Source organism: Apteryx mantelli, chromosome 3 (assembly GCF_036417845.1).
Source record: "Apteryx mantelli isolate bAptMan1 chromosome 3, bAptMan1.hap1, whole genome shotgun sequence".
Lineage (NCBI taxonomy): Eukaryota > Metazoa > Chordata > Aves > Apterygiformes > Apterygidae > Apteryx > Apteryx mantelli.
The window spans coordinates 133512779-133536435 of NC_089980.1; the positions used below are offsets into that span (position 1 = coordinate 133512779).

At 44.5% G+C, this 23657-nt stretch overlaps 1 protein-coding gene across 6 annotated transcripts in view; it reads right to left on the bottom strand.

The window, feature by feature from the left end:
• RUNX2 (RUNX family transcription factor 2) overlaps positions 1 to 23657 on the bottom strand; it is a 154081-nt gene that overhangs the window by 104290 nt on the left and 26134 nt on the right. For 4 of the 6 annotated variants that reach the window (XM_067294397.1, XM_067294402.1, XM_067294400.1 and 1 more), the window contains exon 4: positions 384 to 557. The exons of the other annotated variants lie outside the window; for them this stretch is intronic. In XM_067294397.1, coding sequence (XP_067150498.1) covers positions 384 to 557 — 174 coding nt within the window. The remainder of the gene's footprint in view (positions 1 to 383; positions 558 to 23657) is intronic. 6 annotated transcript variants of the gene reach the window in all.

A 23657-nucleotide genomic window follows, 5' to 3' on the forward strand; every position in this document is an offset into this window, starting at 1 on the left:
TGCTAGAATGACCATTGCATGCTGGCTGTTTTCCTCGCCACCAGTGCAAAGTGCTGAATAAAAACATTCATTCTAATATGCACTAACATGAACTATTGCACATACAGAGGTAAATGCAGAACAACATGGCAATCAGAATTTCACCAGATTCCTACTTGATTTATCTGGATTGACTATTTTGGACATTTGGCAGAAAGATACTTTGAAAAAGAAAGACATTTTCAGCTTCAAATGCTACAGAAAAATCCACTTCCCGCCTAGCTTTGCTTGCAACACGTCTCTCGCTCTGTAATAGCCTCTTTTTACTACAGTTGAGACACAAATATCCATAAGCAATTACTACCATTGCCTGTGCAAGTCAAACCTATGATTCTGTCTCTTACCTGTAATCTGACTCTGTCCTTGTGGATTAAAAGGACTTGGTGCAGAGTTCAGAGAGGGCCGTGGGCTCTGGGTCGGGACCCCTACTCTCATACTGGGATGAGGAATGCGCCCTAAATCACTGAGGCGTTCAGAGAACAAACTAGGTTTAGAGTCATCAAGCTTCTGTCTGTGCCCTGGAAACAGCAAATCATAAAATAAAAGCATTAATAACAAGGTTTAATAATTTACCATACAAAAAAAAAAAAGAAAAAAGACAAAATGGTCTCTAAGGACTATTATTAGATTAATGGGCTTATAGGTATCTCAGCTGTCCTCTGATAACACAGTGACATTGGTGTGGGGATTTGTGTTTTGGACATGGTCGTGCTGGTGAAAGCCGTATCGAGTACAACTGTGCCTGCAGAGATGTGTAGTATGTTGCAATTTGAATCAAAATAAGCACTTATGAGGGCACCCACACAAGGTCTTTTTTTTTTTTTTTTTTTTCTGCTTTAACTACACTGGATAGTTAAAGGGGCAAAACTTTCTTCCAAAAGTAAGCCTCAGATGTAAGTACGTGTTACCAAGTGGGACAATAATTCCATGCCTGGTTTATATGTCGTGGAGATTTTTTCCTAAGAAAATGCATGTTTTTCTTCTTTTATTCTGTTTTTTGTGTTTCACTCTGTCACAGCTAGCTCTTAGCTTTCACTCCTCTGTAACTTGGGAACTTTTCCAAAAAGTAAACGGTCACCCTCATTTAAGAAGCGTGGTGTAGCAAGGAAAACCATCAACGCTGCTGGCCAACACTGGGTCCTTGCGCTCCCCTTTATCTCCTTGGTCACCTTCCTTACCACCCCCATCTCCCCCTCGAAGCAGGCTGCCTGCGCCCCGGCCGTACGGCCACATCTGGAACGAGTCTTTTGTGGGTGCTCAGCTGTCAAAACGCAATGGGGAGAAAAAGACAAAAGCACCAGGATGCCCCATCCGGCCCATTGGTACTGCTCCTGCTGTGATTCAGATGTTTCGGAATAAAGATTTTTACATCTCTAATTGTTGTATTTTTACTCCTAGGTTTAATTTCTCTTCAAAGTGCTCATAGGATGCTCCTCACCCAAAGGCACCTTTGAATGCGAGGCAGAGAAGGCGTTACTTCTAGCATTCAACATATGGAGAAACAAGCACGCAGAGAGATTAAGGTCAGGACTGATTTTACCTAACTTTAGCCATTCATAAATCAGTCTTCTAGTCTAAACTCCTCTAATGTAGACTTCCTCTACAGTTAATGGAAAGAAATAGCTGCTTCCAGAGGGCAATTCATCTCATTTGTCTCTGACACTGGTCTTAAAATGGTATGACTCACCTTCTGAATTTGCTTTCTCTTCCTTCTCTGATCAGAGCCCATACGACTAGTTTAATTAGACGCCCTCGCCATTAGTTACCATTAAATGGAATGAACCTTACCCTAAGCTACCAGCTGTGGTCACACAAAAAGCCTGCAGCAGAGCTGAAATGGGAGCCCAGGCTCACGGCCGGCAACCCAGAAATACAGGCTGCCTCCGTCCCTGTAAACAGTGCCAGGGCACAGGCACAAGCACTGCAACGCGGTGGTGTATTTTTACGCTTTGAACGTGTAAGGAGGGTCCCTGGTATGGTTTGGGCTGAGGCCAGCTTGAACCCTTCCAGGTGATCCCCAGTGGTTTGAGATAAACCGCATTTTTAGTTAGCAGCCTGAATGCAGCCATCTGCTCAGGGGCTAAGCGAGTTGAGCTTCGTAGACATGGTCAGATTGTCCCATTGGTCTTAGGGTCCAAATTCTGGCACTGCTTAGTTTATTCTAACAGTATAAACGCGGCCACTGAGTCTTGAGATCTCACTATCAGACCACCGCTCCCTAATAAACACATTTTAATGGTATCTATCACCCCAACAGGTACAAGGGTTCACAGTTTCTAACTGAGACCAAGGCGCCCAAATGTGACGGGAGGCAAAGCAATTTCAGAACTAGACAGCTAATTCATAACTAGATTTAGAGAAACCATGGTTCTAGACAGAAAACTGAAGGATTCAGGTTGGGAGACGGGACGAAACTGGATGGAATTTAATATCGGAGAAACTTCTTTAGCAATTTAAAAGAATTAATTAGTTGACCCATTATTTTGTACTTTGAAGTATGACTTTTCTCCCCCAGGATGACTCAATATAAAAACATGGGGTAGGCGGGAGCTTTCTCATTAAAGAGAAGGTGGTGCCCTATGTTAGAGCTCCACAGAAGTATCAGCTGCTACACTGCTCTGAAGGTATCAATCAGTTTAAATGTGGAATGACTTTTGGTGGGCTTGTAACCGCTCTGTAATGGCAGCTTAATTAACAGGATAACATCTAGCAGGATAACATCTACTCTTCAGCGTTATCTTTTCAATCTATGTAAATTACAACTCGTACAAGTTGGGTGCTGTTAAACCTAAAGAAATAGCTTTCACACAAACACATAAACACACACACGCACTATTCTCCTGGGACTTCTCCTTCCCCATCTTCTTTTTTTTCCCCTGCAATCTTTCTGCATTTGCTTTTCCCTTTGTCAACTGCATTTTCCGCTCTGTTTTCTCAAAGAATTCCCTCCCCTTCCCTTTTCTCTTTTATTCACAGCCACTGCTAATCGCAATATATCACCTCCTTTCAGCAAGCTCAAGAGGGCTCAAAATAAGGCGAACCTCACACGCCAGGCCTGACTTTATGTGGAAATGAGTCTACCCCCAAAGCGACTTTTACTTTGAATTTTCATAGAAAAATCCTGCCCTATGTTTGCACAAAGTCCTTTTTGCTAAAGGATCACTAACTCCTTCACTAACAAACCAGCGCACAAGCTATTTTAACTGTGTCTCCTGCTAACTCAGTGAACGCTCTTTATACAGGTCACCGCTCCTGCACCAACCTGTGCTGAAAACCCCCAGCTCTGTTTTCATCGTACTTTGTTTGTCCATGCATAGCTTTTCCCAAATGGAGATTACATTTAACTGTGTGTATTACTTATACTCAGCTAGATCTGTCCCAGAAAGACAAAAATCAGCAGCTCTCTGTTGAGGATAGCAGTGCTCTTCTACGTAAGCAGGGCGGTAAAAGAAGAAAGGTTCCCACATCTGGTTGAACCGACATAATCTAGAGATGTGTGGGTTTGCTCTTACCCCCCCCTCCCAAAAAAATATCAGGAAAAGAGAGATCTAGCCACATCTGGAAGACCCCAGGCATCAATGGAGCTGCAAGTCCCCTGAAAGCAGCAAGGGGCCAAAGGCAGGCTTGCCTTCCCCTTTTGGCCGCTTAACATTTCGGGCTGTAACACAGTCCTGTTGTGACAAAGCGATCCACAGACAGGAGCCGCCTTCCCCCAGCGAAAATTGCCCATGTTGAATGGAAGCAGGAAACTCGACCGAAACTTCACGTTCAGGAGGAGCTCACAAGGAAGTGTAAGCACCTTAAATAACTCCCTTGCCCTGATGCCTGTGCAAAAACCCTATTAGCAGCCAGGAGCAGCCAGGAGGTACATGCTGAAACACTCTAAAAAGGTTTCCTGAGCAGCACATAAGCAGAAGCAATGAAATATGTGATACATGTTTAAAATTCATTCCGCAAGCTGCTTTTCATCTCAGCATTGATGTATGTGTCCGTTGACAGAGAAATTCCTGATCCCAGGGGAGTATGCTAAGAAAAGCTGTATTCCTTGGTCTCAGTCATGAGGCATAATTTTCTTTCAGGAAGAAAGATTTGGGGACTAAGTGTGGATAGGTCAGTGAGAATCTGTGATCTGCTGCAGCAGCAATTACATTAAAAAGCAGTATGAGGCTACATGAAGACTAGGATAAAGTAATGTTGAAGCTCTCCCAATACCAGCACTCAGGGTAGGAGGGTCAGTCCTACCAGCAACACTGCGTTTAGGGCCAGTTACTCTGTTACAAAGATTTTGTGGAATGGGAGAGGGGACAAAATACTCATGGTTGCAGGCAATCTTTGCTATAGAAATAAAATCTTTTTTTTTGAAATAAAATCAAAAAGACTGAGATTGTTACAAAATGTAGTGAGTAATGATGGGACCCAGAGGCCATGGAAATGCAACAGGTCACAGGCAAGGACATGGGAAAGATCTGAAAATAGTGAAGAACTGATAGACAAAAGCTATACAAATGGTTCTGATTTGTCTGCTGTCATAGTATAAAACATGATGTTAGCAACTAGAAATCTGTGAATTGCACCAAAATGACAACAAGTAACAGTCTGGTCTCTCACCACTACTCAGCTATTTTGAACGAAACACCAAACTGCATATTACAGTTTCTGGTGACAAAAAGCATTGCCATTAATCCACTGCAGCACCAATTTGGGGCATTTTGCATGAACTGAACCAGAAAATTGTACTGACGCAGTGCAGCAGAGGCAGTCCAAACTGCAGCCAGGCAGATGTGACTGTGCCTGCTGCTTCAGCACGCCAATGCGGGATGGCTTTGGAGGGGTTAAAATCGCACATGTAACCTATTGTTAAATTATCACATTCCAGCCGTGGCAGAAGATGTAAGGAGGCTTCAGCTCCAGATTAATCATTTCAGTTTAAACTAAATGAAGGAATGTCTTCCAGATCAAAGCGATGCAATCTCGCGTCTGCTGGATGTGGTAACTGGAAAGGGACGTGAGCTTGTCTCTCATCGCTGCATTTCTACCGTGCCGCTGGAGAAGTCAACATGTAAATCGGGCTGCTGAAGAGGCTGACTTGCCGAATGTAAATGCGGCGTTGAGGCTTCGAGATTTTTTACCTCCTCGGGGAGGCGGGGTGCGCGTTTTTATCTTCCAGCTTGTGGGTGTGGAACTGAAAGCTCATCAGATCGTGCTACACGTGGCCTCGCCAGATGCTGACATTCAGGGACTCCCTTTCTTTGTACTGTGCGCACCACCCACCAGTTTTTTCTGGTACCCAGGAGATCTGGTTACCAGATTGTCAGCAGATGTTTTTATCACTCTCAAGTGGGTTAGCTATTTTCAGTCATCGCCCATTTCTATCTTTCTCACTTTTGCCTCAAGAACAAAAAACACCGTGGGAGTCAGGTGTCTTCGTAAGAAAGTCAAGGGAATGTCCAAATGCCATGAAAGCAAGAACCTGGCTTTCACCTGCTGGGGACACATCTGCTGGGACATTGCAACCAGAATGGATTTCCCTGACTTCAACTTGGGTCAAAGAGCCCAAGTTTTGATTATTCCCACTTTTTGCCACAGGTTAAGCACTTGAAAAGGGAAAGAATGGGATATTTTTTTCTACTAATCGTATAGATACATACCTTTGAGACAAGCACACTGATTATATAGCTTTCAATCCTAACTCACTAGGGGCATACTGTGTACATGCAGGAGACAGTTTCACACCATGAAAAGGATAGATTATATGTCCTCTGAATTTCATTATAAATTCTCCTTAAATTTTCTTGGGATATCTTCCTGCATTTCATCCCACGCAATACTATAGATCAGATATAACTGATACAGGCTTGATTCTGAATTCAACTACAGGCTCGTAGAGCTGAAGTCAAAGGAATTACATTTATGCCAGAGCAAAGGAGTTCAGAACTGAGCCTAAGGCTTCTTAATAGCTGTTGCGCAGGGACTGAATAAGGCTGCATATTCAGCAGTAAGCAAAGATGTTCATTGTTCTGTTACAAGTTTCAGACAATACATCATTTCAGCAAGACAGAGCTCCAAAGCAGCGTCTATCTATGCTCTGGAGGTAAAAATAAGAGAGCCATAAATCAGCAACAGCCCAGAAGAAGCACATCAGCTCTTTGCAAGGAAAAAATCTCTGAAACCAATCAAAAGAGTCCCTCTTGTGACAAACCGTCATCCCCAGCCCGGCTTTCCTAGGCAGTCCCCCCGGCCCGATCCTACAGAATGCACACAATTCAAAGTTCATGGAAAAAAAAAAAATGCAAACGAGAGCCAAACAATTTTTACCCAAGAAAGTGGAAAGCTTGGAACCCTTCCAGTCTCTTGGGTAAAGACACAATTATGAGAAGAAAAATATAATCTACCCAAGAGACATAATTACATAATTAGGCCATAGGCTCTGCATAGGAAAAGTTCTTAGAATTCATAAAACAAGGAGCTACATAGGTGCAGTAACTGCATTTAATTCACCCAACGGAGGAAAAAAAGATGTTTGTTTTTTAAATAGCTAAGGGCACCAGTTCGCATTAGACTGAAGAGCTATTCTCCTAACTGTACACACAGAAAGAGTCACTCAGACGTGGGTAGAAATCAAGAGCTTGTCTCTTTTTGTTTTCAAAAAGGACACATTTTTAACCCAAAGCAGGTAATGCCTGTATCTGAAACTACTGCAGAGAAATGAAAATAAATAAAAAAAAAGAAAAACATGCGCTCAGTTCCCATATTATGGCTCTAAGGCAGCCCATCGCTGAAATCCCACTGAACAACTCCTTCCTGACCCCTGCTCTCTCAAAGGCGCGAGGTCTGCAAGCTATTGGTGAAGCTCCAAAAGGGCTAGATCCAGCTGTCACGGACATCACTGATGCTACTGTCTTCCAGGAGCCGTGGCTCAAACCCAGGGTGAGCGGAGGCAGGGGTAGGTTTGAACCTCAGCGTTTCCCCTGTAAAGATCAAGCCCTCAGAGCATCCGCTGTGTCGATGGTAATCTCCCCACTGACTTACTGGGAGCAAAAGGAAATTTTGACTCAGCTCTTCTTGCAGGCAGCCTGCCCGGCGCGGGATGAACTAAGAGCTTCCAGCAGGCTGAAGGGAGAAAGGGGCAGGGAGAGTGAGGGGAGAATTACCATAGGGGTGTGTAAACTGTGTCCCTTAGCACTCACGGGAATGAATCTAATGCAAGCACTGCAAAGCTTTTGAGAACATCAAGTGCTGTCAACACTTTTTTGCAATTCAGTTGGGGTCTGTGAAAAGCCAACAAGCACACATCTAGCTGAAAGAAAGATGCTGAGGTCAAGGGTTTTCGGCACATCACAACAGCTGCAAAGTAGCCTCTTGCTCCCAAGATTTTACTGTCTAGAGAGGTAAAAACCGTCTGCTCCACCTCAGCGGCTGCACCGGGAGAAGTGCTCTGTGAGCTCCTGCTCCTGCAGAAGCCCAGGGAATGACGGGGGGCATGTGGTAGGGACCAAGCTGGCCAGTAAGCCTGCACAAAGTTGTGTTAATAGAGCAAAACTGGATGATTTGATGGATTAAACTGAAAATGAACTTTGAAAAAAAGGACAAGAACAGCAGGAAGGTGCCTGAGTAGGATTGGTTTCGCGCTGGTTCTCCAATGTTCGACTCATGCCAGCACTGCAATGTTGCAGGTCCGCTTCTGCCCTCTGCTCTGTGTCCCGCGGTGCTCAGACCCCAAAACCACCCTCTGGCTCCCCACCTGCCCTGCTCCTCTGCCATCCTGACCCACACAGTGCTGCAGGTGTCCTTTGCCCCTTTTCCACCCCTGCCACACGCAGGTCAGACGAGCTGAGGCCTCTGCTCTCTAAGTCACCCAACAAATGAGCAAGGTCTCACCTCCCCAAGGAAGAGTCCCCCGTGTTTTCTTTTCTTATCTTTTCTAAGAGCTGTTGAATTCTGTCTCACATCTGGCTGCCAGGAAAAGCTACGCAACGTCCTTTATGAACATCAGCATCCAACTGGCCAGGTTGGACGAGCAGGCGGGAGCCCCTTGCACCAAAACGCTCCCCGTCGCCCTTACCCAGCACCCACGAACGGAAAGAAACCGTGTGCCAGGAAACCAACGCCGCATCGCCGGCATCACCGCTCAGAGACCTTCGAGACAACTCGTATAAACAGAGAACGTCACGCAAGTCTCCGTTCCTGCCTTAATTCCCTGTGCACGCTGGTATCTGTTATGCTCTCCCTATTCCTCCCCCCTTTTCTTCTTCTAGCACACGGGGGGAAGAGGGAGAGCGAGGGCGGCGTTGCAAAAGCGCAAGAGCTCCTCATTCGGACTTTATCATCCCCATTCTAATCCAGCATATAACTTTGAGGAACAGGAAGGCATTTTTTTCCCCCTCCAAGGTAACTACCCTATAAAGAGCCCGCCAACTTCTTTTGCTTGCTGCAGTGAACAGCAGTAAAGATCACAGCGAGTGAAGGGGGCGAGGGGGGTGGAGAGAGAGAGAGAAAAAAAAAGAAATCTCCTGCTTGAACTGGCCTCCCTCCAGCTGGCAGGAGGGGTTGGTTTTCTTAACGCTTGCGAAACCTGATTACTTTAAAAGAACGAGAAGGGGGGAGATGTAAACACAATCATTAAAACAGATTTAAGGTGCTTAGTTTTAATCTAGTCTAAGACCTCTCCAATGGTATGCTGCTACGCAATCCTCTGCTCTCTAGACATCAAGAAGGTGCCTTCTCGTTCTTGGTTTTGTTTCTCGCCCCCCAAACCAAGAGAATATTACCAACTGACCGCTGCGGTTACAATGGGAATTCAGGCATGGAAGAAACAACAGTTAAGCAATAATAGATGGATACGTGTGTGTTTGCACTGTATCTTTCAAGAGATTGTTTTGCTGCATTAGGAGACTACTGTGTTTATATCCGTGCAGCAGGTTTTAAGCAGATTGTTTAAACCTGATTAGAGAAGGGATATTTCAAAAATAACCCTACTAATAAAATTCAGATGGCTACAGCAACATGAAAATGTGGTTAAAAATAAAAAAGATGCCATTTCAATCTACACTCGCAGGGGTAACATGATATAAACTCCAAAAGAAAACAGTCTTTACAAGTTTGACTTGAAGGATTATCTTGTGTATCAGCACCCTCTGTGGCAGAGTAGCATTTATCCACGTATCCGCCCATGTTAATGCCGTTGCACAATTTACGACAGCCTTGATAGACAGATAATTGCTTTATCCACCCAAGTGTAATAAACGGAGTCTACTATGTTAATCCTTGTATTCTTATTGTCTGCGAATGCCAGGTAAGGGAGAGCCGCGCATTGAAAACCCTACCCTCTCATTCCAAAACTACTGGAGTTTACTCACACTCCGACCTGCTAAAGTGTTCTCATTACATTCCACTCTGGTGCTTGCAGTGCCAAGTATTTTGAGTAGTATCAAGTTATTGTTATATAAAGGGCACCTCAATTCAGGCTAAGTGGAGGCAGAAGCCAAGATGCGGCAGCCACTAAAAAAAAAAAAAAAAAAGTCAAACATCTTTTCCCACTCAGCGAGTAAAACAGACAAACTATTATTTGTTCTCGGGCATAACACAGAAATAATTAACCTGAGCTTCTAAAACTGGCCATGTGTTCGGTCTGTGGAGTCTGTCAGACAGTTGAGAAATGTCACTTAGCTGTTGGCCCATCAGCGTTTTCCACAAAAATCTATAAAGATTTTTTATTTTAAATGTCAAAAACAGGCGTATCCTTTAAAAGGTTTACAGATTCCTGGCGGCTCCATGAGCTTAGGTTTGTGGCATCTAATTTGTAATGACAGTTTGATGGATGTCTCCCTTTCTTCCTTTTGAAAGGTATATAGAATTGGTGGTTTCCCCAGTGAAAATTATGCTTAACACTGTTCTTCTTTGCTCTTATTTACACACTCTAAACTGTTTTAAAAGGCCAAAGTACCATGAAAGTCTTGTGCTGCTGGAAACATGCAGGCTCACTGGGGCAGCTTCCATGTTGCAGAATGTATTCAACTTTCTGGGTAACTGGAGTGCTTGCCCAAGGCCCACACAACAGCCAGGTTTTGAAGATATCTAGCCTTAAGTGGCACATAAACCGTGCACCCAGGCTTAACAAAAAAATCTTCTCCTGAAGATCCTGCAAGCTGTCCTGGAGGTCAGACGCAACTGTTCTGATCCCTTCGCTATGCTCCACCTCTACTCTGCTAACCCCAGCAGTGGCCTTCTTGTCCCAGGTGGAAGTTGGGACACGGCATGTAGCGGGGAGGAGTTCTCCACACTTTGGAGAAAGGGGCCAGTATTCAAAATGATCCTAGCAAACTGGAAATGATAAAGAAATCAGCAAAATGGCATGCAGTAAAAAGTAAGTTCGTTCGCAGCAAGACACCAAATGCTCAGACGCCCCATAATAAATAACCGATTAGCCAGCTGCGCTGCTGAGAAAGAACCAGGGCTAACAGTGAATTGCAAGTCGTATGTGAGACAATAATAGGATTCGGTTAAAAAAAAACCCAAGCAAACACAGTTCTGGGAAAGATTAATGGCTATGATGCATGTAAGACATAGAAGGTAACTATTACACTCTACTCAGACCTGGTGAGACGTCAGCTGGACTACTTTATCCAGTTTGGGACACCACCCTTCAAGAAAGATAGAGACAAATTAGAAAGAAGCCAGAGAAGAACAACAGGAATGGTGAGAGATTTAGAAAGCACGACCTACGTGGAAAAGTTGAAGGAAACACATTTGTTTAGTCTAGAGAGGAGAAGAGGGGACACGATAAGAGTAAAATGTTCTCTAAAGCGCCTGATAATCAATTGATCTCTGTGTCAGCAGAGAACAGAACAGGAAAAAGCTGGCTTCGCTTGGGGTGAAGGAGATTTATGCAAGATAACGGCAAGCTCCTTTTTAAGTATAAACAAAAAAGCACAAAACCCAGACTGGGTAAGTGAGTGGAAGGCGCAGCACTGGAGGTTTTTAAGAATCTGGACAAATGTCAGTGATGACCTAAGTCTATATAATACTTCCTCTGAGGAAAAATGGACTAGGTCGCCTGAGGTTTCTTTTAGCCCTACTGTTCTAGGACTTTGCGATTGCTGGGGCTCGGTTCAGTCATGTATGCAGTATTTTTAGTACGAGTACGTCCAGCCGGGCAACTTATGCTACTAGCTGCGGGCCTGATGTTGCAAAAGCGTTCAGTGCCTCTAGCTCCCGTGAAAGGCTGCAGTTAAATTCAGGCTGTGTCTGCTCAGGTCTTCCACACCACAAGGAACCGTAGTCTGGAAAGACGGGTATTAACCCCTCTGCGCCACCGTTTCCACCACCTCTAACTCTGGGACAACTTTGGCATCTCTTTGCCTCACGGTGGGTTTTGCAAGATTTATTTCACTATTCATTTAGCAAGTAGGATGCCCAGTTTGCGCTTGGTTTTTGGGGTAGACATAAGAAAGTAACACTAGCGCGTCACTGTAGCAAGTCAGGAGCGTTCCCACAGCCCCAGATAGAGGTCCAGAAGATCAGTCATATGTCACCAGTCCATAACTGGTCACAAAACCCGGCACAGCGTTTTACGCATACGGGACGCGAGCTGCAGCTCACGTTCAGTGTGCGCTTACGGGCAGCGCCGGGATGTCTGATCTGCTTGGAGGTGAGGCCCAGGGCGCAGGGGACACCACGAAAACGCCCCAGCCGCGCCACCGCAGACAGTCCTTCCGGCTGCCTCCTACCTCCCCGAGCTGCACAGCCCACCACAAGGCGCGTTGGTTAGAGCTGATGGTAGCTCCAAGGCTTCGCTTTGACTGCGCGACAACTACTGCCCTGATTTCACCACTCAACAGAAACCCACGCGGGCATGGCGTTGTGGGTGCAATCTTTCGGAAAAAAAGGAAAATCAAGAAAATAGCAGCTCTGAACGACCAGTTATGAAAACCACAAGTTGTTCACATGCACCGCTGGGGAGTTTATAGCTTTCAGAGACGTACGCAAGCGCGCGCATACAGCCTTACCTATACATACGCCCAACGCTTAGGGCTGAGAATGAATTGGATCATCATTGGCAGGTGCTCCGAATAATCCCTAACACTTTTTTTTATTATTATTTCAGGGAGTCCTTACACTTGGACGCCCACCACAGTGCCCCAGTGGAAAACATCTCTGCAACGCAAGAGTGGCAAGGATATTTTATGCCTCTCTCTTCAAGCAGGCAGGAACAGTACTAAAACGGACTTAAATTCTGGAAATACTCATCAGCCCCTATGCTATTAATATCATCTCAATAGCTCGTTCTATTTAAAGCAAGTTTCTCTCTTTGGGTTTTGTTTTGCGGGCAGCAAATCCTCATTTAATTCACGGGATAAAGGCGGATGAGCCGACAACTGGAAAAGCGGGATTGTGTCGGGCCCAAGCTGTCAGCCAGAGCGGCGAACGGAGGTTTAGTCCCTGCCTTCAGTGGGAGACAGGCTGGCCCTGGAGTCTTTACAGCTTGTACAAATTTGATTTTTATTATTCGCTTTGGTTTTAATGTCACATGACTCATTATAGAAATAATGTATCTGCTCCCACGGTAATGGTTACAGCTATATGTCTGCAAGGCCAAAACTTGATCCCTCTGTTATGGAATTTTAGATGCAAACTGTGTCATCTACCCCTTAAACCTACTTTTTATTTCCACTGAGAAAATAAAGCACGCTGAAGCAATAGGCACAACTTTTACAATAGATACATACAACAAATTTGCTTTTCTTTAAGCATAACCCTTATTTAATGCCATCAAACAAGAATGGAAAATGGAATGCAAAAATCTTGTTCCCTTTTTGCCTAAGGAAAATAAAGCAAACAACACTGGTGATGCTGAAGAAATTGGCTATATTTTAGTGGTGTGTTGCCTTGGTTTTGTTTAGTATTCATCTCTCTTAACTAATTTAAGTAAAACAAAAAGACACCAACAGAAAAGAGGGGCGGAAGACTTCTCCCAGCTTCAAGACATACTGTGAGGAAGTCTAGGTTTAAAAAGAAGAAGGTGGCTTTTTTTCATTTTTGGTGGAAGTCTACAGAGAGCTCAGTGCTATTAACACTGCATCGTTTGGACAGAGCACCTATTCCCAACATTCACTTTTTCACCAGGGGTCACGATAATTTACTTTCTGCACATCACTCAGATTTGACAGTGAAGAAGTGTTTTTGCTCATTTTGCTTTTCCTTGATAATGCTTCTTGGCTGCCTTTGATGACGCTCGATGTTAATGTTTGCTAATGGTTTGATAGTCTTCGATAACGTCATAGGTCTGTTCCTTGCTTTCTTGTTAATTCTGGCATAAACTGTCACTAAAATAAATGGAAATACACTTGTATAAAACTAATGTACGAGAAGAGTTGCAGTGACTGAATTTAAAAGGAAAGCCAAGGCACAATCACTTGGCGGTGGAGGACACTGCATCTCTCTACCAAGTTGCGGTTTCCACACCTTCTCGTCTGCTGTTAATGTCTTCTTGTGCTCCAGAAACAAGAGGGTGCAGCACAATTAAAACCTGCCCAGCACATTTTGCGTGTGTGCCCAGGTAGGGTAGGTGGCCTTGTTTAAAACAAGGTAACATCATTTCCACTGCCTGGAGCTTCTAAAAAGCTGGGAGTGAACCTAAACTTGGAGCATAGCTCATTCTAACGGAGTCTCTTTGCTATGCATTTTTGGTATGTACATGTGACGGTAGACTCCTGTTGGGTCACAAAAGTTTGTATAGAGGCTGTTCTCATTTATTGCTGTTTCGATACACCGAAAAAGCAACGTGCACGCAAACAAACACATCCTCACCCTCCCACACATACTGAAAATGGCATTTCTGTACCTGCTCACCAAGAAAAAGAAGAATTAATTACGCGCAAACACAACAACTTTCTCTGACTCTGCGTGGAGATCTGAAAGCGAAGTGGCCCCGTAATCACATCGCTTCTGAGAACGCTGCCATATGGTTTTAACCGGGGTTTATTTCCTGCAGCAAGAGAGGACTGCAGATTCTCAATCCAACTAAAATAATTATGCAGACAATTTCACTCCATTACTTGCAGTGGAACCCAAGCTGTGTGGTCCTCGCATGCTTGCCGACACCTTTAAAGAGACATTAAACTGTTTCTATATAAAATTCCCTTAATGGGTGGGATGTAGGATGAATTTCCTGGAAGATTAGCACCTGTCGCACTGCATAAGGCTTGCCTCTGACGGCTGCCGTGATTCCCCTCCGCTGGCAGACAGCAAAACTGAGACTGAGGCCTCCAGAACACGAAACAGCTAAGCAGCAACCAGGGACAACCGTATCTTTACTAACACAAAGTGACACTTTTCCCATTGCTGAAGTTTCATACAAAATCATTTCTCCCTCCCCCCCAACATCTGACCCCGAAATAGCAGAGGACTTAAGGACAAACGTGGGCCCCACATTAAGTCCGAGGAAACTTAAATATAGCCTTAAATTTCAGCATGTGCTTCAGTTCTTCAGGACCCTATAAATTATGCTAGGAGCACAGCCTGGAAGCTGCCTAGGACTTTGTTCCCAACAACACTGGGTTGCTGATCTTTCACCTGAGCTACACACGTTCACGTCCAGAGTATGCAACCTCCAATCTTTCGACCAACGCTGGGTAAAGATCCAGGCAAAATGAAACTGCTTTGACCTTGAAACAATAAAAAATGTGTTAAAAAGCCATCTCTCCACCTCTGAACGCAAACTACACGAATACTGAAAAAACAGGGGTTTTCACCAAGACACACAATGATTAAAGAACACTTTAAAAGGAGAAGGGAGACCACCCTTCAAGCATGGAAATATCCCTTTTGGACTAAAACGCAAGCTGGCTTTTTTCGGCAACTGTGTCTGATTTCAGCTACAGTAGCTAGTTCATGAAATTAGCAAACACACCACATTTCAGCCCAGCAAATCCAATTAAATCAGAGGAAAGCATCCAAATACCTTCAGCCTGCCAATCTGCCTACGGTGTTAGAGCGACGCGCTTCCCAGGAGCGCGGGGGTGAGGGAAAGGGGGAAGAAGGGACGTGACAGCACCATGGGATTTTTCATAGGGCTTTTCTGAGTTCGGTGTCAAACGCGAATTCCTTCAGATCAAAAAGGCGAATTTAAAGAAAACGGTGACCGGGACTACGAGGTCGGATGAGCAAGCAGATACATAGCAGCAGCGGCAGCAAACCACGTGGCAGAACGGAGCGGCGCACCAGCTGGTTCCCCCACCGGGCTGCAAGCGGTGCTGAGACACAGCCTGATGCCACCGAAGGAGCACCTTGCGCCGCCGCCTCGCACAGCCCTGCGACGGTTAACGACCCGCTCTGCGTGTGTGCGGCCTAAGCAGCAAGGAAGCTGAGCAGGAAATATGTTTCTAATCTTTTTCGAGCGGCAATTTCAACATTATGCTACAGATAAATTATAGTCATGCAAATAGTAAAATCCATCTCTCAAGTCTTCAGCTCTGCTTCTAACATCACCTCCGGTTTCGGGAGGCAGCACAGGCGCGGGATGCTGTGCCGGGCGGCAGCAGCTCCGCTCAGCTCCTGAGCACTCCAGGGACAGAGGCAGGACAGTCCCCTCTCTCAGACTTAGGGCTTTCCTCCTGTGTTTCATCCCTTCCCACGGTGAGCTCGGGGGAATTTCCTCCCATTACGCATCTATATGCTGCATGGTTCAGAACGATCCCACTCGCAGCTCTGCCTTCGACACGAATTAGGACAAAACAATTGCACCTTTGATAGAATCGGAAAAGTGCATCGCCTCCTGTTTACCATTACCAAAGCTGCCCGTACTACTACAACTAAATAAGACTGGTTTGTTAAGTCAACAGTCCTTTCTAGCGCTCATGCCCTAGCAAACTGCTCTGACTGCGGCTTTCAACACGGTGAATGCTGCTTCAGATCTCCGTGGTGCCATTGTCTGTTGCTGACACGCTACAGAAAGCTGTGAAGATATTTTGGGCCAAACGGGATTTAACAACGCTCCCTTGCCCAAACCGTCTGCTTTTAAAACAAAACCTAAATTTTGGGCCAACATTTCCTGTGGCAGTAGTTGTGGTTAAACAATATTTGTGCGTTTTGCATACTCGATAAGGTCTCTCGGCCCTGGTGGCAGAGGTTAAGTTTCTTGTCAACTGAGGTGTGGTGAAAGGAGGTGGAGGTTAAGGAGAGATTACAGACATCATGAATGGCCAGATGCAGCGCTCCTCTAAGTTTATGGCAAAACTCCCACTTACTTCGACAGAAGCAAGAGCTGGGCCAATCTATCTCTTCCGGTTAGCATTTGGTTTTGTGGGGAGAGGGTGGCAGCTTTTTCTTGTTTTATTCGCTGAAACAGGAGGAAAACGCTCAGAAGGATAAGAAAGTCTGGGTTTGGCCAGCTGCACCTACTCTTCACGCTACACGCCACAAACGTCTAAAGTGGATCTTGGGGAAATTACCCGTAGTGGTTTTGAGGTTTTAAATAAGGACCAAAAAAGACAGGAAAATTGCACACGAGCACTGATTCACGCTATAAATAATTGATTCAGCTTTTTGACAGTTGAACCAGAAGTTCACAGAGGCCACCTATTTTGTCTTATCAAGATGCAACTCTACTTTGAAATCATTCAGCCCAGTGTCACCTTCTCGCTCGACAGGCGGAACCTCCTCTACGTAGGAAGTCAATCTTAGTTTAGCAACAAAAGCAATCTCCAGCGTTTTATCAATGATCAATAAGAACTGTTATCCTTGCCAATGAATAATGGCAGGGAATGTGGGGATTTTGCACAGAAGTTAGGAACATAGTGGTCATGTAAAAATGTGCTAATCACATGAAGCATAAAGGAAAGCTCCTACTCATCGAGTTATCACAGCTGGCATTCACGGGCCAACATTAACACGCTTGTGAAAAGTACAATGAGATCTCTGACCACAGATGATAACAACCTTAGTTTTATACCACACCCTGAAGGCAAAACTTCTGGAAACACGAGTGTTCCCTTGGTCTTTTCTGAAATAGCACAGTGTGTTGATTCAAGAGAAATATTGTTGCTTATCTTGATGGGGATTTCCATTGATCTTAGCTCCAGAAGAAGGAAACAATAAAGCTTTTTCCCCATACTCAAACATGTTGCATGCCTTTTTAGCATAGATGATACTACTACATGCACGCTTGGTCTTACTTCTCAATGACAGACTGAGGAGAAAGTGTGTTAAATACCTGACTTGTAAAACTCTCAAATTAATAGGTAATACTTTTGGAGAGCCAAAAACCTCTTCAGTAGGAAAGGGGTCTATATCCGCCCTATGCTGAGGTGTACAGAAAAGTGCCCATACTGAAAAAAATAATTTCACAGGACATCTCATTAATCCATTTGGAAATTATGGGCTTGTCAGACCTCATTGTCTTCCCATCAGCGCTGCTCAGGGTTAATCAGCAAGTTCTAGAGCACTCTAGGTTATGCTTTTTCCCTTGCCTCAGAAATTCCTGAATCTAAATCAAGCGATGCCATTAATATGCACTGGTGCATATATAATAAGCACTTAAAAGATGTTGGCTGACTGTCTGTTAATGGAACAGCTAGGAAGGAAGCAATGTATCAGCAAGTAGCACAAATAAATTGTATTTACATATTTCTTTCCCTGTTTTTTCCATATTTGATTCCTTCCAAACCTAATCCATTCTTTTGTCTTCCCCTTTTTTATTCTGTTAGCTTCCTCCAGCAAACAAAACACCAGAGAGACCACAGAACATTTCTGCTGCATTCTCGCCCAACCATCTTATTTTTCCCTCCTTCCCTTATCTCTTATATCCCTCCTTTCCCTCCTTCCCCTATTTGCTGCACATGTATTTTGGGGTGACTTTCCCTCCTGCCATCCACTAAACTTTCATTGCTCTCTCTCTAGTAACACCTCAAATTTAAGTGGCACTTCCTCAAGAATAACTGCTCCGCTCTGCTTCCTCCAAGCTGCAAGCCTTTACAGGCAGGTACGCTGCTGGAGAAGTCATTTGTTTCTTGACTATACCAGGCTGGCAGCAGAACTGCAATGCTGGAAGAGTCCCCGTTTTCTCTCGTATACGCAGGCTATCTGACAGTGCCGTTTTGCTTTGCTTTTACGCCGTTTGCTGTACGCTTGCGTCGTACTAGGGGCAGCTGGGCACGCAGGGGCTACATCTGCTGAGAAGCAGAAGTGCGAGCTGCTTGGGCCAGCGCAGTTGCAAGCAGCAGGGCAGCGACAGGAGACGTTTCACCATTTCCACAGCTGCTGCTTCTCCACCTGAGCTTGCACCACAGCGCCGCGAGGAACCGGAGGGACACCCCGGGCAGTAATACATAGACGCACACAGCTGGCACCCCAAACTGCTCTGATGTGTTCACTGCCACTAAAGAAAGAAGAGGTTAGCAAGTATCAGAGGCTACGTTTCGGATGTATTTATAAGGGCGTCATGGAGAAGAGACAGAAAAGAAAGCTATTCCTTACAAAAGATGACAGAAAAGGTCAGTGTAATACTGGCAGCAAAGGTGACGTGTGATTTCAGCAGGACTGCATTGGTGAAATTCATTTAGAAATGTGTCGAGGCAAACTTTTCACAACTTACTACAACTGTTTAGAAAGTGGAAATGCAGAACTGCAGCAATGAACAAAACGCAGATAGATAAACTGGCGATTTTTTTTTTTTCTGATTAATGTCAGGTTGCAGAATTCCAGATTAAAACAGCCTGGAGGCTTTTTTCCCTCTAATAGATCTCTCTGTCTTTTTTTTTTTTCTTCCCATTAGGGGAGAACAAACCAACCAGGTCATGCAGCACAAGTTTTGTGGCTAGAATACTGTCGACATTTGCAGGATCAGCCTCTCTTTCCATGCTTTTCTGACACTGCTGTAAAGCTCACTCAGGCTAACATTTGCTAAAGAACACTAGCCATTTTTAAATGATGCTTCAAAAAATAAATCTTGCTTAGGCGCTCAGGGAACTGACTTTTTGGGAGCTCGCTTTCTGTTCCCAAAGCAGAAGCAAAACTCACCGCGCCACTCGCTTGAAACCTGGTCCCTCTCCGTTTTGCAGATCCTGCTCGTCACCGAGAAGCTCTAGAAGCACCGGCGGCGTGTGTGGGGGGGTTCAGTGTGTTGACGCACATCAGGCTGCGCTCACACAGCCTCCAAAAATCTTATCTTAATCCAAAAGGAAAAGAAGGGGGCTGTCGCGTGGGCACATACGCTTATGAAAATCCACGGGCCTCCCGTATTTATGTATAGTAAGAATCAAACGTTATTAGGGACACCAAAATGTTAATATAGGTAGGGACAGCACTTGCTAGACCATTACAACCAGACTGTTAAGCAGACGCAGACTACAAAACTGCCCATCGGATGGGCGAGTCGAGGCACTGGATTTCCCCCCTGTTCAAAGGGGCTGGAGAAAGCGGGAAGACCAACCTCACCGCTTTCTCAAATCTAAGGACGCTCATAACATGTCAAGGAAGAGCAGGTCAGGGATATCTTGTTACAAATCCCAGTTTAGGTAATTCGCTCGGAGCTGAAATGACGAAACGCGCTGTCGTGCGCACCGAGTCGAAAGCGATGCTAGCTGTATCACGCCCTTTCACGCAGCGACCTCGAACGTCGCCGTGATGAACGGAGCAGCCCCATGGTCTGGCTGCGTCCACTTCGCAGTCCCGCTTCCTGTGTGGCCTTACTGTCCCCACTCACGAACACGCACAGGACTGCATGGGGATTTCCACGGAAATTTCTTAAATCAGCTCTTGGCTGCTATCTATTAAATGCTCTAGACTGCAGGAAATACAGAATTCAAGGTAAACGCAACATACTTGTCCATATCCAGAACACCTGAAGAGTCAGGACTGGTAAAACTTAAGGCCTCAAATACCTGTCAAAATCTTTTTAAAGAAGCATCTCCCCATCCAGGCAGAGAAATGAAATCACTTTTGTTTTGAGCAAGTCCCTCAAAACAACGATAACACAGTTCCCACTATTGTTCTTCTGCTAAGAGCGGAGAACTGAAAACTGTATTTTTATGCAAGCCCACAAAACCAAACTAAGGGATTCAACAGCTAATTTCTAAAAGAGAATGTCAGCAATGTTCCAAAAATTGGCTTGTCTCTTGCTAATACAGGACCATACAGCTACATAGCCAAGTTGCTGGTGTATATTAGGTTACCATGTCTCAGACCCGTATGGCAACCTTCTGCATGCGTGCTCCTGAACTGCGGCAAACGTACAGCGATTCTACTTATCTTAGGCCTCTTTCACTACATCAAATTAACCTACATTTATGAGGGCCAGGAACACCTACCTGTGTGGTAACACAGTCATCCCTGTAACTTGATTGTGCATCTAAGCCCTGAAATTTTCTCAGCATGGACTCATCTGCAGGCTGAAATTAAGTGCAATTTCAGGTCTACCTTCTTTCAAACTGAAGTGGTGCATAGGTCTAGTGGTAGCACTTCACAGCAAGGTAAATTCCTTGCATACATACCAAAGCTATAATGACTCTGTAAGTTAAATATAAACAGTTTTGTTTGTGTTTAAATATTTGAACATCTGTCTACAGTGTTTTGAGCCCAAATGATAGAACTACACTACGGCACAAGAATCAAATGATGATAATTAAGGAATGGAAAACAAAGTCATGATAGGCTTAGTTTCACAAGCACACATTATTTTATATAGAGAGTTAAATATATGTAAACATATATATGCACTCATACATATGTATATGTATATATAAGCATATGGTATAACAAAAGAAAATGCAAATAAACACAAATAAGAAAACATTCAAGTTTAAAAGTTCTTCTCACTGAATTAGTGAAACTGTGGTTAGAAACAGAGCAATAGACCTTTATATTGAAGTCGTCAACATTTCAGCTCTCTTTGCAATGTAAAAACAACAAAAAACAAGGGTGCTCTCATGAGAAAGGCCAAATTCACAACGCAGAGAAAGCCCCTCCCCATCAGACAGGGCCTTCATTATTCTTTTAAATGTCCAGAGTCTAAAAAGCTATAAAAATATTTGAGTGTGGCATCCTTTTAAATCTGCACATACTCATCTTGCTGTTCCATCCAGCACTTGGCATCAAAGGCTTTCTTTATGTACAGGTGTGAAAGGCGTGTGTACAGATTAAGTACCTATCTCACTAGCTCTTCAGTCTGGAGCAGCACATGAAAGAAGCTGATCATAACAACCCAAGGGATTCATTTTTTATTCTGAACTAGGACTGCAGAGCTGCTCCTGTCCTCCTCGCACGTCCAACGCTCGTACAGACTTCTGCAGAATTTTTGCAATAGCAGGAGTCCCCATTCACCGCAGAAGTGGATACAAATGACTAAGTCTGCCTTTTCTATTAGTAATTGCTGTCGGAAAAATGTCGAATGTATACGGTGAGATTCATTTTTAAATGAGTTGCACATCCTGACCGGTACAAGTGATTTGTTCTAAGTTACATCTCTTTCAGTTCAGATGCAAAACTGCCTTAACCCCACAAAGCAGGGCTTGCCAAGGACCAGATGGCTATGACTTCAGTCGTATATTCTGGCCAGTAGTCTCAAGGCTGGGGTTAAACAAGCAGTTTGTTCCTCTCTTACATAAGCACCGAAAGACAATACTACATTCGAGCTCATAAAAATATTTTAATTGGTGATGATTTCCAGACAACTATGTCAAAATTAACTCCAAGTTGATGCCCACTTGCTTAAATTTCATTCATCTGGGTTCAAATTATTTGCTTAAAAGAAGAAACATTTCCTTTTATACACACTTTGGTTTCAACCTCCAAAACCATTGCTAGAAATTAGTCCTAACCACCCAGTCGGCTGCCTCAGAAACCGAGCTCAAATCCATCACTTTAATGACATCAATAACAAATACACAAATTTCAACCCTATTGTGAACAGTGGCCTACCGAGGAGCATGTGTAGCTGTCATCTCGTTAGTCACTAGAAAAACACCAATGAAACCGAAAAAGCCTAACCATGACAAATTATTCAGGAGTTTAACCTGAGACATTAATGAGCGCTAAATAGCTTGTTTTCATGCTCGCTTAAGGAGATTTGTTTAAAATCCCCCCAACCTCTGCTGCCTGTCGCCTGGCGAAGCGGTTCCTTCTTGTCAAGCTGGTTTTCCTATTCCAGCTAAAACGGAAGGTTGCAAATGTTCACAGGTGCCCTCCTTCGCCCCCAAGACACGTATGCACGCATGGCGGCAAGCACCCTGAAGGTCGAGCTTCCCCACCCTGGCTACACGCGCTTTCCGAGGCACTCGCCCAAATCAGAAATGGATAGCTGATAGAAAATAAGTGCTCCTGATCATGTTGACTCCAAACCAATGTGGAAAGAAAAACTAGCTGTCTACAGTAGTTTCATCTTCTCAGATTTCCTATTTTGTCTGTTTTTCCTCTCCCTGGTCCGTACTAGCTAGAGAAAAGTGCATAAGCAGTGACTAGGAGAGCCAGTTACTTGCCAGTCTTTGAACTGCCGAATAAGGGCTGCCCTAACGAGAGACTCCCTCCACAAGCCACCTTCACCTCCCACAACGGTTTTAAGGAATTGAAGGGGTTGTGGTCTGGGGTCTAAGCAAACGACGATGCTCTGACACAGCAATGCAGCACGACAATATCTGGTGGAAGCTCAAAGCTCACGTGCTGGTAAACTAAGTCACAGAAACACAGAATGCTTGAGGTTGGAGGGGACCTCTGGAGATCTTGTTCAACTCCCCTGCTCAAGCAGGGTCGCCTAGAGCATGTTGCCCAGGATTGTGTCCAGACAGCTTCTGAATATCTCCAGGGATGGAGACTCCCCAACCTTTCTGGGCAACCTGTTCCAGTGCTTAGTCGCTGCTTCCTGTCTTGAGGCTGGAGTATATAAAATAAAATAAAAACAAAACAAAAATGTTTCCATTCATCAAGGGAAACTGAGGTCTTCTAACTCATATGGTGATATACCTCGGATATGAATACACCGGAAGAACAGAGTCATTCCAGTAAACAAACACCTCGATCTTCACCATCCTTCCTGTCACGTATTCATGTCATCCCCGGGGTAGGCTAGTGCCACTATTCATCCTTCCCACAAGAGTAACTGAAGCCCAGAGAAAGAGGCACCTAATTTCCATTGATGTCAGCAAGTTTGGACATTTGCTTAGTGGAATTTTCAAAAGAGAAGCAAAAACGTCAGAAAAACATCAGAGAAAGACTACAGACTTGGGAGACCTGTGCCCAAGTGGCTTGGCCACTGAGCCATCCTCCCACATTCCTGCCTTACTCATCTGGCCATGGAGAGGTGGCCTTCACCGCTTCCTGAAATGAGAACGAACGGAAGAAAAAAAGGGGTGTAGGATAGGAGTGTTTCGTTCTCTTTAAAAAGAAACATTTCTTCCAGCAGACAGCCTTTACGCTGATGTTCCAGATACGCTAACATTGCTTTTCGCTACATACAGACTAAATTGTCATTCAAGGAAGACATGGGTAGGATTCCAAAACAGGAGCAGTCTCAGATGCGCTCCAAAAAACTGCATTGTGCTCCAATATAAAACTATTCTGCAGTCCATATGGGAGATCTCAAGCATTTGATGGCCCTGGCTTTTCTTTTAATGGAATTTATGTTGGAAAAA